The 16,574-nt window shown below is 38.5% G+C and overlaps 1 protein-coding gene across 1 annotated transcript; it reads right to left on the minus strand.

Moving 5' to 3' along the window:
- On the minus strand, positions 1-15,607 carry LOC135472937 (long-chain fatty acid transport protein 2-like). The gene is made up of 11 exons (XM_064752676.1): positions 15,543-15,607; positions 11,237-11,616; positions 10,811-10,921; positions 10,209-10,424; positions 7,659-7,820; positions 6,997-7,121; positions 6,491-6,682; positions 5,145-5,244; positions 4,175-4,376; positions 2,602-2,699; positions 1-663 (listed from the first exon to the last, which is right to left on the minus strand). Exons 2-11 carry the CDS (start codon positions 11,595-11,597, stop codon positions 344-346), a joined length of 1,887 nt encoding a protein of 628 aa, XP_064608746.1. The 5' UTR covers positions 11,598-11,616; positions 15,543-15,607; the 3' UTR covers positions 1-343.
- Positions 15,608-16,574: the final 967 nt, after the last annotated feature.

The following is a 16,574-nucleotide window of genomic DNA, read 5'->3' on the forward strand; positions in this document are numbered from 1 at the left end:
CAACTGTGAGTGTAGCAATGCTGGAAATAATTACTTGTATGTTAGATTGAGAAATAGACAGGAAAAGTTTATGAACTGTGATCTTTGTCCTATCTGTGCATGTACATCTGGATTAATAGAAAGTTAAAATTCAGTTCACTCATACATCCAAGCTCTTCATGAACAATGAACAATTCTAAAACATCAAGAAATATCACTTCAGTAATATGTTATACTGAATACCATAATAATTATCTTTAGGCTTGAAATGCAAAATTGATCTGAATTCTAAAATTAAAAATGTAAAAATATCAACTATGTTAGTCTTAAAACAAGAGTCTAATCCCTTAAATTATGCGATATGTTACAGCCTTGAATGACCAATCAAAATCCTTGAATACAGCTGATTATTCAGGGGGACATAACTCTGTTTTGCTGTGTCCAGCCAGAACAGTGGGTCAGTTATTTTGTTAGGGTCAAAGCCTTCCTTGACCAGTTCAACTTTTCTCTGTTTGTAGGTGCCAGTGAGTTCCATCTGTGCCTGGACACGTAGGAACAGGGGCCTTGCGTAGGATGGCAGTGACATGACGCACTCCTTGTAGATGGCTTTACACATGGAGTCTGTCAGGTCTGTGTTACCTTCACTCAAAACCAGACAAGCCATTCCTGCTTTCCCATCCTGACCTGTCATAGATACAAAGTAATCGCATCATACACTTGTGCTATGGGGAAGATGTTGCTGTCAAACAGCTGAATTGACATGGATGGTAGTTCCTGTAAAATATTTAAAATTACAGAATATCTCTCTACCATACATATATTGCACAGACAAAGGTGCTTTTTATTTTTCTCTAATTGTAACTACAACACTATTATATTTCACCTAAAGTTTAACATGGAAAACTTCACTTCCAGAAGTCCTTAAAATGATAGTTTTGATGCCAGCTTCAGCATTTTCTGATAGGAGACTAATCAAAATACACAAAAAACCTTAACCGACTCTATTGGGTGGATGAATTAATCTGAATAAAGCACAATGTATTATTTTTTAAAAAAGGCCACACCCTAGGTAAAATACAGTAACTTAAGCTATATGTATACTTTATAGAAATCACATAAAAAGACCCTGGAACTAGAATCTCTGAGTCACTCTTTCGGGCCTTAAATTTACATTAATTTGAGCACACAAGAGCCAATTTAATTTGGAGGCCTCAGAACCACATTATAAAAACGTGAGCTGACGACGAACCTGACTGAATTCAGCGTTGTAACCCCTTATGTATTAAGAGCCAATAATGTACTACTACACATGATTGATTGAAAACAACGTTTCAATAGGGTGAAAGTTTTATGCTTTTTTAAAATTATATATCATTATCATTTATATTTATTATTATACTTATCACAGCCAATGAAAACATAGGTTTATAGTATGACCATTGAAACCATGTGTTCAGATTCAGTAGTGAGACGAAGATTTGATTGTTGCAATGAACTCTCAAGCAAGAAATAGAGTTAATTAGTGGATTTCATGGAGAGTTTAGCGGGTTTAGAACTCTTAGACAGGCGATGACAGAGAAAGTTTAACCTCAATTTCACTGATTTGGAATCCCTGACTGAGGCTCTCAACATAGAGCAACGACCGTTATCATACTTGACTACCGATTAATTTACAGCACATCACAGTGGAAATTTCATGAAATTGTGTACTTAATTGGATAGCTGTGCAATTTTTAACCCTAGTCATACCGCTTTGCATGACACCAGAATTGTCTACACCCACACCACCCACTGCGCAATCTACTGCTAAGTGATCAGTGGTGTGAAAACCAGTTAGTCCCCTAACTCGCAGCACGGGCTTTCATGTGCGTATAGGTCGGGGCAATGTTGTAAAGTTGTGATGTCATGCAGCAAGCTGAACTGGTCTCGGCTTCTTGGGAAAAGGTTGCGGAAATACGGTCATGCAGATTTTATCAAATCTAAGTTAATTCACAGCGTTTCCTGCCACGGACATTGTTTAACAGTTCTGATATTTTTTTATTTCGATGTTTAAAATTTGACATTTTAAATGGGATGTTCATAATAAAGGATTCTCATCTCTCAAATAGGCCTACACATACATTTGAGTGGATCTCTTCATATTCAATCACATGGACAGTTCTCAAACACCCTCAATCGTACATACAGTAATGCTCAGTCACAAGCCTACTTAAAACTTGACACTGACATTTTTATTTGGTGGCTTGCTTGAATGAAGTTTTATGTATCACAAACAAAGCACTTTTCCTATGAACATAATATTTGTAAACTAAGGTTGTAATGTTCTGGATCCAGGACAAGCTGTGGGTGAGTCTCAGAACATTTTAATATCATGCACAAGGGAACATAAATGAATTAGGTCTGGGTCAGCTTGCACAAAGTGATTGCAGAATGACCACATCTATCTAAGATTACCGTTAAAATCTTATGTTAATAATCATGGTGCTTTCAGCTTAGGCTGATTACTTTGTGCAAGAGGCCCCCGTTCTGTCCTAGTATCTGTACAGAAATTACTGACGAGTAAATATCAGTAGCTTGGATATTTGATATTTAGACCATGTATCAGTCCTATTTTATACTCACCAGGAATTTCCACACCATAAACATTGGCGTCCAAGATGAAGTCCAGGGTGGCGAGAACATTGGCCACTTCCTGGGTAGAGACGTTCTCGCCTTTCCATCTGAATTAATACAGAATAGAATCCCAGGGTAGCTTGTTTGTGAACAGCATCTGATACACAAAAAACTCTAACTTGCAAGTTCAAAAAAAAAAAAACAAAAAACAAAACAGTTTAGATTTGGCAGCTCGGCAACCAAAGAGCTTGCCTGGAGGAGACACATGAATGCAAAACTTCAGCTTAATACATAAAAGACTAAAGTCGTGCATTTTGTAATTTATGGTAGTTAATGTGCACACAGCCCATCAATGACAGAACGTCCCCCACGTGTCACTGTGCTTTACATCCAAGTACAGCCTTAATTCAATACATGTAGCATTTTTGGAGATACCATCCGTAACATTTACCTTACGACTAATTCTGATACACAATACACAAAGTCTTGAATTTTGCAATTTACTATAATTAATATGCATATAGCACATCAATGATGGAAGCCGCCCTCATGTTACTGTGCTCTACACGTATGCCCAACCCCAGCTCACCACCCGTAACATTTAACACTGCCCACTGACACAGGTGCTTGGGGTATGACATGAGCTACGTCTGTACCATGTACGGAAGAGCTAAAATAAGAAATATAACCACACCCTCAAGATATATTTCTGGCCTTGAACACAACCAAAATAAAGTGTACACAGTGTGCTTTTTATAGCTGGTTGAACATGACGAAAATACACTGCACATATAGTGTGCCTTTTATAGCTGGTTGAACACAACCAAAATGAAGTGCATAGAAAGTGTGCTTTTTACAGATGGTTGAACACAACAAAAATGAAGTGCATAGGAAGTGTGCTTTTTACAGCTGGTTGAACAAAACCAAAATGAAGTGCATAGAAAGTGTGCTTTTTACAGCTGGTTGAACATGACCAAAATACAGTGTATACATAGTGTATGTATAGCTCAACAACTATGTGCACGCACAGACCCAACCCAGACTTGACAAAAAACATCTGACCTGACACCAACACTGAGTTTCCCTCATGACACACCTTACCTCATAACAGCGGACTAAAAACACATCCAAACTCTGAGGCACAAGATTTAGAATGAAACAAAAATGAAACTAGTCACAAAGATTCATTTAAAATTTTGTTTAAACTGCCTAGAAAAGTGTTGAAAAACAAGATTTCTGAGTTTCCCAGTATCTCATTCAGATAACCTCAGATTCTTTCTTCATGGCAACTTAAACTGCATGATGACATATTTATTTATTTATTTGATTGGTGTTTTACGCTGCAATCAAGAATCGTAATGATGTAACATATTCTTCCAATAACCTGGCCTAGAAATCTGAACTTTTTAGTCAATACAATGCTATTTATTGCATAACTTTGAATGTTTAGGTTGTAGAGAAAAAAAATATATTTGTCGGACTAAGGGGAGATAACTCCCCAGATCCTCATCACTTAACTACATTATTAATGTTATGATGTATAATTTGCACTAAAAAAGAAAGCAAGAAAACACGAACTTACCTGAATGTGTCACCTATCCTGTCAGCAAAATGGAAAAAATAGTTGTCATCAAGGTATAAAAGGTCTCCATAGTTGAAATACAGGTCCCCTTTCTTGAACACATCACGGGCGAGCTTCTTCTCCACAGCAGCTTTGTTGGCATGGTACATGTCATCAGGGTGCACAGTAGGGGGAAAGGCAGACAGCAGCAACCCTGGTTCTCCTGTCAAATAAGGGTAAACAAGCTCATTCGTAGAATTCATATTCCACATGAAATACACGTACACAAAACTTATACATGGAGAAAACTGATTTTCTACCTTAATCGCAAGGGCAACAAAATGAATCTGCACTCATCATACAACCAAAATTGGACAATGAAAATCATATTGCACTGAAACCGACGACCAATCAGAATCAAGAACGTTTATAAGTATACAAAATTTATGCATGAATCCCGCTGGCATCATTTGGAGCGATCATTTCCTGAAAACCAACAACCAATGAGAATAGGAGAGTTCGTTAAACATCACAAACTTATGCATGGATTGGGTTGTTCCTCAAACTTGACCAAAGTTTTTGCACAGTAAAGTTGTACACCAAATTTTATCAAAACTTGGGCAGTATTTAAAAAGAGTTCTCGCGCGGAAACCTATGCTTGACATAAGGGCAGTTCCACATAATACTTCTCACTTTTGACCAAATCACGGGATTTATTACCATGCAAAACAGCTACTACAACCTGGTCGCGTGAGTAAGTCCTAAATACTGGTCTTCAACGATACGTTACCTAGCAACACGCTAGTTATATAAGTATCATGAAATATCATAAGAGCACTAGGGACAAATGAGTACTGCCATGCATCAGTTCTCTTTCATTTCTTATGTGGCATGTTTTCTGTTACTTCTTTAAAAAGTTGGGAAATTTGACTGTAGATGTACAACTGCCCCCTTAAGCACGCTCATGCACCGACTGCCTATAAAGAGTTACCTCTCTTGACTTTGATACAACGCCCGTTCTTGTCTCGCAATGGCTGATCTGTCCCTGGCTCATATTTCACCAAGTACTTGGGATAAGGGTCAATCAGTTGCTGAAGTTGTAAAAGTACAATGTGATAAAACATGAAGAGTTCAATTGGCACATACTTCTTGATGGTGCTTGCTTGTAAAGGTTGATTATATTCCTATATTTATTTCTTTGGTTTATTTTACACTGTATTTAAGAATATAACTGGTCAGCCTTATGGTGGGAGGAAACTGGGCAAATTTTATTTGTTTATATGATAGTGCATTAATGTTATACTCAGGAATATTTCATTTATATGACGGTGGCTAATTTTATAGGTGGAGGAAACCATACTGTCTGAACATTTTGGGGAACTGTCCTACATAAGACATATCCTAAATAACCATACATTTCGTGACTAAGACTAACTTGCCCATTTTTCCGCATTCTGAGAGTTCTGTTGTTTTTGGTGTGTTTTGAAGGTGTTTTAACGTTTGGTATTTTGTAACATTTATTTGCCTCTACAAATTCACTTTTGTGGATGAAACTTCAGGTCATTTAGGGTATCTCACATTGGTGAACAGCGAAAAATCTCCAGCAAGCTTTATACAAGGCAACCCCTGTCAATCACTTCTTGACACCATGGCCTAAAGACGAACAAAAGCAGAAGAATCTAGAAAATTTCCTCGGTGAGAATGTCAGTGAACCCAGATCTTGCAATGAAAAAGCACTCACCTTATCCAGTTGCCGCAGTTCACTCCTCACTCCTGTATTAGTGGCTTCAGTGACTGATTTATTGGATTTCTTTGATTGGAGTTTTATGCCGTTCTCAAGATTATTTCACTTACATGATGGCAGCCAGCATTATAGTGGGCAGAAACCCATCAGAACCCTGGAGGAGCCCACTACCATCCGCAGGTTACCGACAGACCCTCCCACGTATGACTGGAGAGGAAGCCAGCATGAGCTTGACTTGAACTCACGGCAACTGTATTAATCTGAAGATTCTGGGTCATTATACTCCTCTTCCACACTGAACACCGAGCCTTGGGGGCCCCCATGGCATCTTTAAGGCAGTCTTACTGCTCCAGTGTCAGTCTATGTTAATATATCCCTTCAATATGGTCAACAATCTACAGGCCTACTTTTGTAATGATCTCACGTGCAACCTTTCAGTAAATAATAACTGGAAAACAACCTAAAATGTCAGAATGGCTTAACATTTATCTCATGAAAATAACATACCCAAAATAACCATCCTGATCTGATAATCCCTGAGCATGAAATAAACTTCTGATGATGAAAACAGTAAGAGGGATGAGAATACTTACAACCAAGGGAGAGTACCTGCCACAGGCTCCCGGAACATTGTGAAGGTTCACCATAAGTGTTGTACCCTCTGTAGCGGCGAAAAATTCAAGAATCATGGGAATTCTGTGACGTTTCTGAAACTTTTCCCATACATCCTCTCTCAAGCCATTTCCTACTGCTACTCTGACACAATGCTTTGTGTCACGATCACTCTGCAATCAGAATTGTCAGATTATTAAAAGCATACATGTCCAAAAACATATCACAACATATTTGCACTGATCAGGACCCATAAGTGAACTGATTAATGAAGGTTTGCTTTAATTTGGCAGGTAGAACATTCTTCCGAAGGCTTCCTATTCAGACACATGGACGACTGGATGTAGAGGGCTACCACAATGCTTCATTCAATGTTTGTTAAGGCCAGGGTTAAAAAAAAAATACCCAAAAACCATGAAAGTCAACATGATCTGTATGATTTACATTGCATTCTTCTCTCAGGTAATCAAGCATTACATGAACTTACTTCAGGCTGGACCATGAGATAACGGATGAGCTCTCCAATGTACTGAATAATTGTGATCTTATGCCTGCAGCAGTCTTCCCAGAAATGTGATGCTGAAAACTTTTTTCTCAGAACCATTGTAGCTCCTAGAAAATAAACACTGAACCTCATTCTCAATACATGTATAGTTCCTAGAAATGAAACGTTATTCCTCAATGTGCTACATTCCCAACTTTACAACTTTTCCATATGGGCTAAAAGATGACAGAGGGAGAGCTTATATCATAACCAAACCTAATCCATTGCAGTCTAATTTTTTGGTTTTGGTTTATTTACTCTTTGTTGCTGTCAACATCAAAATAAATGTTAGGTAATGTTATGTACAACAGTATTATAATCTTTGTTAATCCAATGCAGACCAGTATAGGAGGTATTGGGTCTCAAAAATTAACTTCCAGATTGACAGCCCCTTTACACCAGTCTTCGTATATCTGTACATTTACATATATAAAGCTGTCAAATACAGATGTGCAGATTTAGAAACCTTCAAATGAAATACGAAAGAAAATTCAGGGATCATTTTCTGTTATTCAATGATAGCTTTACTTGTGTACCGCAAAAACTTACTCTGATGATTTTATAAGAACGTGATGAAGTTCACCTTAGAGATAATAATCACGTACCTGCCCCTATAACTCCGAGCAGGCCAATGAGAAACCCTGAGGAGTGGTACAGGGGTACTGTGGTGTAGACCACATCCTCTGGTGTCATATTCGCCAAGGAAGGTAACAGAACTGTCCCTGACGCAGTGCGCACATGAGTAATTCTAACTGGCTTGGGCAATCCTGACAAGGCAACAGTTTAAGTATACATGGATATTTACAACTGATGTTTAAAGGAGAAGAAAATTTAAATATCCATCAAATACCATTGAAAAGAGTATGTATTTCCTTGCAGGCGCATGCCATAAAAAAATTCTAATATGTACCTCAAGTTGATAAATTATAAATAAAGTCAGCGCCAACGTCTGCTGTGGGCGACTCCATTTTGCCCAAGTACTAGTCCTGAAGTCTTCTGTGTTTGGAGGAGAATTGCCGTCGGAAACCGCAGAAGTGCAGTTCGTACATTTCCGGTAGAACTCTTCTTCCCAGAAGGTAGCAAACAGTATACAGTTCGTTTTCTGCTTGACGATCGGGAAACCGGAATTTTGGACGTAGGTTCTGAGTTTACACAAAGAAGCCGGCAGTTTTAACAACTCTACTTGGCTGAGAGGAAACACACCCCCTGCATAAATTACAGGCTGTTAAAGATGGAGGACGCGATGGATTCAGCGATTTATGCCAGCTTTGCCGTTTTCAGGCTCAACGTGTATGGCAAAAAATTATGCGGCAGGTACCACCAGATAGAAAAAAATGTGCTCTTTTCAGCCTATAGTGTCATGTTTTTAAGTTTTCTTCTCCTTTAACAATGTATTCAAGAATTATCTGCTTGTATGATGAGATGGCAGTTAAAACACCAGCCTTCACCAGGTCCATTTTGTAGCTAGGACACAACAATTTTGAATGCTTAAAAATTAAATGTTTTATGGGTGTGATAAATCTTTTTCTAATGTTGTTGGTGGGTAGACAAACTTAAAACTGTGTGGAAAACAGTTAGATTTGTAGCCTGGGCACGGAATCATATCTCTTTATACAGTACATATAAGAAAAATGGCTATCTGGTTACCATGACAACCTTGAAAATGAACAAATGTGAGCCGTGCCACATCGTCACTCTATGTGAAATAGTGTTGGTGTTAAAGCCCGGACACAAAATCACAAATGTTTACATACAGTAAGACCTGTGAAAACCGACCATGTTCTGGACCAATAAAAAATGTCCGCTTTCACAGGTGGCTGGTCTATTGGAGGTCGCATGTATAGGCCTAAATGCATTGTGTTTACAGAAATTGAGAAGCAGATGTACAGCCATTATAACTTTATTTAACATGTGAAGGTATTTCAACAACAAATATGAATAGACAGTTCATTTCATTCACCATTTCTTAGCGATCAATTGTTCAAGTTTTTGGATTTAATGAAAAAAAAAAAAAAAATTATCAACAAGTGACATCACGATCCTGCGCTTTTTTGCTGGTCTTTCTTTCATGTTCACTCCTTTGAAGTAATCGCGCTTACTTTAGTTTTAAAAAAGCTTTTATGTACAAGTACGATTTATTGGCTTTTTCTGGGTTTGTTACTTAAACTAGAGCCCAAGGGCTGTGAAATGGATCTATTGCTCTCTGTCTAACTTCTAACAATAGAAATTTCAGATGCTAAAATTTTTTTAGCACAAACTTAAACAGAAATGCCGACTACTTTATGAATACAAACGTAAAATTAGTCATCAATTGGTCTTCGTCCACGATTTATTTTTCTTAGATACAGCTCACTGCTTTCTACTTATAGTTCACCGAGTGCAATATTTTTATCAAGGGTGATATCCCCTTGAGAGGCTTCGGAAGAGAAGCCAAAAAAAAAAACAAAACGTGTTTACCAGAGATTAAATTCAACCATCGTTTTGATACTATGACAATGTTGATCATCAGAGTACAAAACTTATGGCCGTGACAAAGGAACGTGAACTATCACATTATATATACCGGCTCTCCACAGGATAATCTTGCTTCAAACTAAAAGAAAAAAACATTGAAGTCCACCATCCTGAATTTGATTCTGAAACACGCATCACTCTTGCCCATAAAGGAAGGAAGACAATAGTTTTTCTAAGTTCTTAAAACAAGGCGTCATCTGCCAGCGTAACTCATTGAAGTGTTTGGAACTTGAAGTACAGAATTGTCCGTGAAAACATCAGAAGTGCATGTCATATCAAGTTTGATCGCTATCCGCCATCTTGAACAAGACAGTTTCACTTCTGTACGGTGAGTTTGTCAACACTACTGTCACATGCACGTTTCAAATGTTTTCAGTTCTTTTTTTGGGGAGGGCTCGCCCACTGGCGTTGCCTTACATGGGATACACTGGGTAGTGCAGACCTGCTTTGCCCACAGTGTATCTTTGCATGTTTAAAAATGTTTGAAACTGACACAGTATCAAAAGCATAAAAACACCTGAAACCAGCCTATGGCCAGAGTTGCAAATCAACACAGTCCTACTGTTTTCACATATAATCTAATACGGCTGCCACAAGTAGGCTGTGCATGTACCTTAGATGATGTTTTTTTTTTAACTTACCTGTAGTTCCTGATGTGTAAAAGAAGACAGCAACATCATCAGGTGTTGTGTGTGCTTGTGCCTCCTTCCCCACACAGGTAGATACGGCGTCTGCCATGAGATCTGTCAGAGACTGGAAAGGCACAGGTAACTCCTGCGATGGCAAGCCATGGACAAAGACGGAGGGGTCAGACAGATTAGGTAGTACCTCCAAGAGGGATTCCATAAGATGCTCGTCTTGAGAAAAAAATATCAGAACAAGAGTCACAACACAAGCAATATCAAAGGAGTTTATAATTCAGTTTATCTTATTAAGGTCTGGATTTTTGTACAATACGTTTTCTAACAAAAGCTTAAGCGAAATAATATTAGCTGCATATCAACAAGTAAGCTTTACATGTTTCATACATTTTAGTCTTACATAAAAAAAACATACTCATGACATTAAATAAAAACATCACACCATGATTTAATCTATAGATGGGTAGCACAACCTACTTCTGGCAGTCATATTGGAGCATTTGAGCCCATGTTAACAGGACTCCAATATGGCTACCTGGCTATGGTTCTGCCAAGGGGATGATTTCACACGCAACCCTTCTGTAGGATAGTGCTGTTTTTACCTGATCCACAAATGATAACTTTGGCATCCACAGCTCTAAGACAATGCTCAAGTGACCGTGATTTGAGATTGTGATTTATCAGCGCCAGTGGAATTCCGCATTTTTGTAACCCTGAAGGATATATGAATCAAATGCTGAAATTCATTAGCCATATAAACTGGATAAATACAGGTATTATTAATTTGATAACTTTCGCTTACACGACGACGGCCAACATTATGGTGGGAGAAAAAAAAAGCTGAACTGGATTTGAGCACAGAGAGTCATTCTGCCGCCATGCTTGCATGCTAGCCACCCGACCATGGAGGCCCCCTACATATTAGAAAATACCAAAATTACAATCTGATGCAGAATAGTTGCACTTAATATTGTTTTTATGTCTAACATATCAAACTGTTACAATCAGTGCTTATGATCAAATCTTACCCAAGAATACCGCCACAAATGCAGGCTCATTTTCCATGAACACTGCAGCCACATCACCCTTCTTAAGGTTCCATGATTTGGCAATGTGAGCAATTCTGTTGACTTGGTCAAGTATTTGTCCATAGGTGTAAATTCTGTCGTTGAAAATTATGAAATATTTATCAGGTGTCCTGCCTGCCACCTCATCAAAGGCGTCCCCAATGCGCCTGTCACTCTTTTCAATGGCCATCAACGCTTTACGGAGTCTTCCGAACACAGATAAATCAAACAAGTCCTTTCCCAGCCAAGGAAACATGAGTTTGTACGCAGCATAAGAGGCGCCACATGCACCAAACACCCCTGCTACTGCTTTCTCATACATCTCTAGCAGCTCAGATAACCTGGAACAAAGAATGTGTACACAATTAACTAAGACTTTTATGTGCTGACAGTAGTTACAGACTTATGCCAGACAACTGGTACCATGTACTTCTCAAATTATTTCACCTAAAGGCATTTCAACCTAGATTATGCTATCTAATAAAATAAAGTGCAAAAAAATGGATTAATGCAGTTTTGTGGCCGTGTCTATAATGCATGTACCGCTAAATAAGAATCGTACAAATGTAACTGGGTGATATACAAGCACTGTCTACCTCCAGGCTGGAGGTAATTTCCCTTTAGTTGTAGAAGCGCGGACTCCAAACCCAGAGATCGCTCGTTCAAATCCCCAGCTGGTGGCCCCATCACATAGAGATTGCCCTTGGCATATATGGTATATATTTAATTTAGTACAGGCACTCTGGTTTCACTAATCCATAACAACTGACCGTCAACGTAAAACAAGAAACATTCTTGAGTAAGGTACTGTACGATGCTGAACCTTAATCGTACAAATTACTGCAAATAATTAAATCAAACTTGTGATATGTAACCACCACTAGTCCTGTGAACATGGTAACTGTGCCACATACCATACATGCAGTTTTCTTATAAAAATGCATGCAGATGAATGACCAAGGCCATATCCACATAAAAGTTAACAGTTCTGATCCCTAACTTTAATGGTGACATTCAAAATGAAGCTTTTTAAGAGCTTTTAAATCTGTGAACAAAAAAATTTTACATGAAAACATTTTATTGGTACCAGTAAAACATCATACTTTTATTTATTTTACTTGTTAGTTTTCATACAGCTTGTTTGGTTTGGGCGGCCAACAGTTACGGAGCTCGAAAGTTTTCCAGAACTAATGTGACTTTAGATATGGCTCTGATGAAAACTGGTGCCAAATTATTCAATAGATACAACTGCAAATTTAAAAAACATGGTTGTATAATCGTGGCTGAAATACCCTATCAATGTTGAATGTGCAGAGAGTCAGGAGAATGGCCAAAGCACTCATACTGTAAATCTTCATCTAAAGTATATTTTTTTCAGTGGAACTTATGCATACAAATTGTATGTGGAAATGACACTAAAATAATTCAATTCAATAATTCAAGAATTTGGGTACCATGTGTGCATGTGTACTAATACACTTCTCATGGATTTTTGTTCTGTAACATACACGCAGATCACCACATTATGTCATACACTGCTAACACATACAGTGTAGTTAGCAAAAGTCATAATTCAGGAAAAATCAAAATGTTTAAATCTGATTATCTGTGTTCAGTTATTCTAAAAAGATTGTGAAAAGAGGTACAACTTAACCAAATAAGTCTTCTATGTGAGTACTCTTGAATGAGAGTCACAACCAGATATTAGATAAGCCATTAATGCTTGACCAATCTGTCTTGATTCATGGCTGTTCAACATTTTTAAAATGTTACGTTAAGGCCAATGCCTCATCTTATGAGTTTTGGTCAATCTATAATGATGCTCTGAAGTAAACTTTCTGAGCAGGTCTTCCTTCACAACTTCACTGGACTGGCACCCTGAAATACAATAACTGCTATTTGCACTGTTTACCAGTTTGCAGTATCAACTAGGAGGCCAGCTTAAGTTCATATATAGGCAGTGATAATTACTTTAATCCATGAAGAATAGTACAAAAATATTCAATTTTAGCATCTAAAACGGTCCATCAAAAGAACAAACTCAATTTCAGCTGAAAGAAAAACTAGGTTTCACCCAGAAAGTGATGGCCAGTACGTAGGAAAATGGCTTCTATGAACGTCTGGTACTGACACATATGCCCTTGTATCACTGTAACTGAATATGTGTGAACAATAATTTAAAACTGACACATGATAGTTAAATTCATAAAAAAGTATGTTATCATATCATATCCGTGTTGAAGTGATCAAGGTCACCTGTAACGTGGCCCACAATTTAACACAATCTTAAGCTGACCTACATCAATTTTACTATGTTTCATTTAATGGTACTGTATAATTCCTCCACCTTTTTTGCAAGGTGTTTATTCAAGCATATTCTGAAGGCAATATTCTATGTAGACTGATAAAAGTATACTTTATATGAACCCGTGAAATTGGTCCATCCAACCAACGTAGTTTTGTCTCCAAAATCAGATTAAAAATGTGCATAAATTGCACTGAAAATACCCTGGGTTATTGTGCAAGATGTATTGGTAAATACATAAACCATCTTATACTGGAGTTTTGGGCCCGTTTAGATAACAGAATTAGCATTTAAATGATGAGGCTCTGTCACAATTTTTCCAAGCCATAATTAGCCGAATCACTATTTAAGAAGTCTTGGAAATTCATACAGAATTGGATGAGGTAAGGTGGGGGATTTACAATAGTTGTAGATTGAATATACGTCTTACACTGATGGGCCTGTTGATTCAACAGAGCAGTAGCTGTAAAATCACGTCTTTTAGTTTTAACCACATTAGTTTAAAAAGAGCCTCCACCTTTTCTCAACCTAGCTGCGACTATTATATATATATATATATATTATGCATCACGTAATCCCAGTCTCACCTGAAGTAAACCTGCATGAACTTTAATTTTACAAATTTAATTTACAATTTTAATGTAGAGGTTACTTCAATGTTGTAGAGAGATGTCAATAAGCCAAGTCGGCATTTCAGGGTTCCCGTGGGTTCTTGCAGATATGGACGGGACAGGGTGGGAGTTCTCTCCCAGTAACACAGCTAAAAGGCGGCTTTACGCTACTTGCAAGTTCCTGAAATGCTTTCCACAACAAATATCGGTGTAGGGGCTCATCTACTAACACAAGAATTAACCTATACTTGCCTTTCACTACCCATTACTTAATTTTAATTGCCTCTACTGGCAGACTGGTGATTCTGCATATGAATACATTCCCCGTACCACTGAGTCTATCGCCTCCTCTCAAGCAAATCACCGTAAAGGGCATAAATCGATATTAACCCAGTGGTCCCCATAATCAACTAACCTGTTATGAGTCTTGCCGAACCAAAAACGATCCAAAAACGACTTCCCCTGAGCTACTATAATGACTGCCATGGGCATTATCTCCCTTGAACAATCTTTTTTTTTGGCTCGATCATATGACTTGTATGTACGAGTACCAGAACAAGATGGAGGCGACAGTGCGTGTAGTGTCTGAAAATGTACTTATTTTGCGAATTTGTGTGCTTGTCATGCATAGTTTCTGGTTCGACGAGACTCAGAACAGATAAGTTGATTGTGGGGACCATTCCACTGACATCGATTTACGTTAGGGAAGATTTAATGCGAGTGTGAAGATACGATAAATGTGATTTACCATCTGTCCGACACATTAGAAGCAGTTATTCCCCGTCACTCTCCCAACACTTTGTGCTGATCCAGAGTTACAATTTGCAACTAACAGATTGCTAGTTGTTCAGAAATGAGAGTTTGTGGAACTCAAACATGACCAATTTTGGATATGTTTGAAAAAGGCCCATGTATTCCAAATGGACAGTTTTCTCAATTTTTCAATCATCGTTTAACAAAAATTCAGCTAAATATCACTGTCCTTTACATGCTATATCTTCCAATACAATAGTCTTATAAATTTGATTAAAATGCCCAAATATGACCTTACTACATCTTTGTTGTGCGCAGAATTTGGAGTTGACGTGTTTTACTCCAAGTAAGCGCACATGATGGGATCCCTACTGAGGCAGTTCACTCACAGCCTGGGCTAACTGTCATCAGCTTCACTCGTGGAGCTAGCGGGCTTTGTGCCTGTGTAAGCATAAATTACGTAAGATGCTACCGCGGTATTATTTTTAGTACCGGTATTAACCATGTCACTTGGCAAGCCTAGTCCCAATCAAGCCAGAAAGAAGCATTCCCACAAAGTACAGCAAAGCCAAAGACACTGACACTAATCAAAACTTACCATTACAAAACAAGAGACAACCAAAACCTGCCGCAGCCTTCGAGGCGTGTATGACATGGCCTTTGACCTGATTTTGACTGGTATCACGTGATTAGAGATGAGGCTCCAATAGGAGGAGAGCGGTGTTACTTTTACAGATTCATAACAAATATCATAACATGAAGTATATTCAAGAATACATTATGCTCTTGTATTGAAAACAGTTTTTAAAAGCAATCATTTGGCTGTTTGACAAAGTTGTCGCCCTTGTTAAAAAACTCCAGTGCTCAGTTGGCGGGAAATCAAATTTGTAGATTGTGCAAGCACGTGGCCTTGTGTAGTCGTGGAGTTCGACAAGCTGTTGAAGAGACAGTAACAGGCATGCACTGAGATGGCTGTAAGCATCTTATGACCTGGCCCCAAAACGAATATTTGTTTAATGCAGAGTTTCAAATTTGGCACATAATTCCTCAACAGAAAGGTTGTACGTGACACCATGACCCAGTCTTCCAGTCATCCAGTCATATTCGAGTCCTGTTAATATTAGCTTTGTAAGGCTGTGATCACGTACATTATCACAGCCCTGTCTTGTTCCATATGTTTACCTTGAAAAAATGCTAGATAACTCAGACAAGCATGAAACTATAGTCGAAACTGGATAAATTCCAACTCTAACCGTCATGTTTGAATGCATACTCCTCACAGTGTCACTATTCGGCACGTTAGACCTAGTCCTTACAACCGACAACGGAATGCAAGCAGGTGACGTGTGCCGAGTGCTAAGGTTGTCAGATCTGGCACATTATAACATTGGTGGGGTCCTCAGTGGCTGAGGGTGTTAGCACGCCAGCACAGTGCAATAACCCAGGAGCAGGCCACCAATGAAATGCGGTTGGTGTGAGTTCAAGTCCATCTGATGCTGGTGTCCTCTCCGGCCATACTTGGGAAGGTCTGCTAGCATTCTGCGGATAGTCGTGGATTTCCCCTGGGCCCAGCCTGCATGGTTTCCTTCCACCATAATGCTGTTGTATAAGTGACGTATTCTGGAGTATG

The sequence above is a fragment of the Liolophura sinensis genome, chromosome 8, assembly GCF_032854445.1.
Source record: "Liolophura sinensis isolate JHLJ2023 chromosome 8, CUHK_Ljap_v2, whole genome shotgun sequence".
Classification (NCBI taxonomy): Eukaryota; Metazoa; Mollusca; class Polyplacophora; order Chitonida; family Chitonidae; genus Liolophura; species Liolophura sinensis.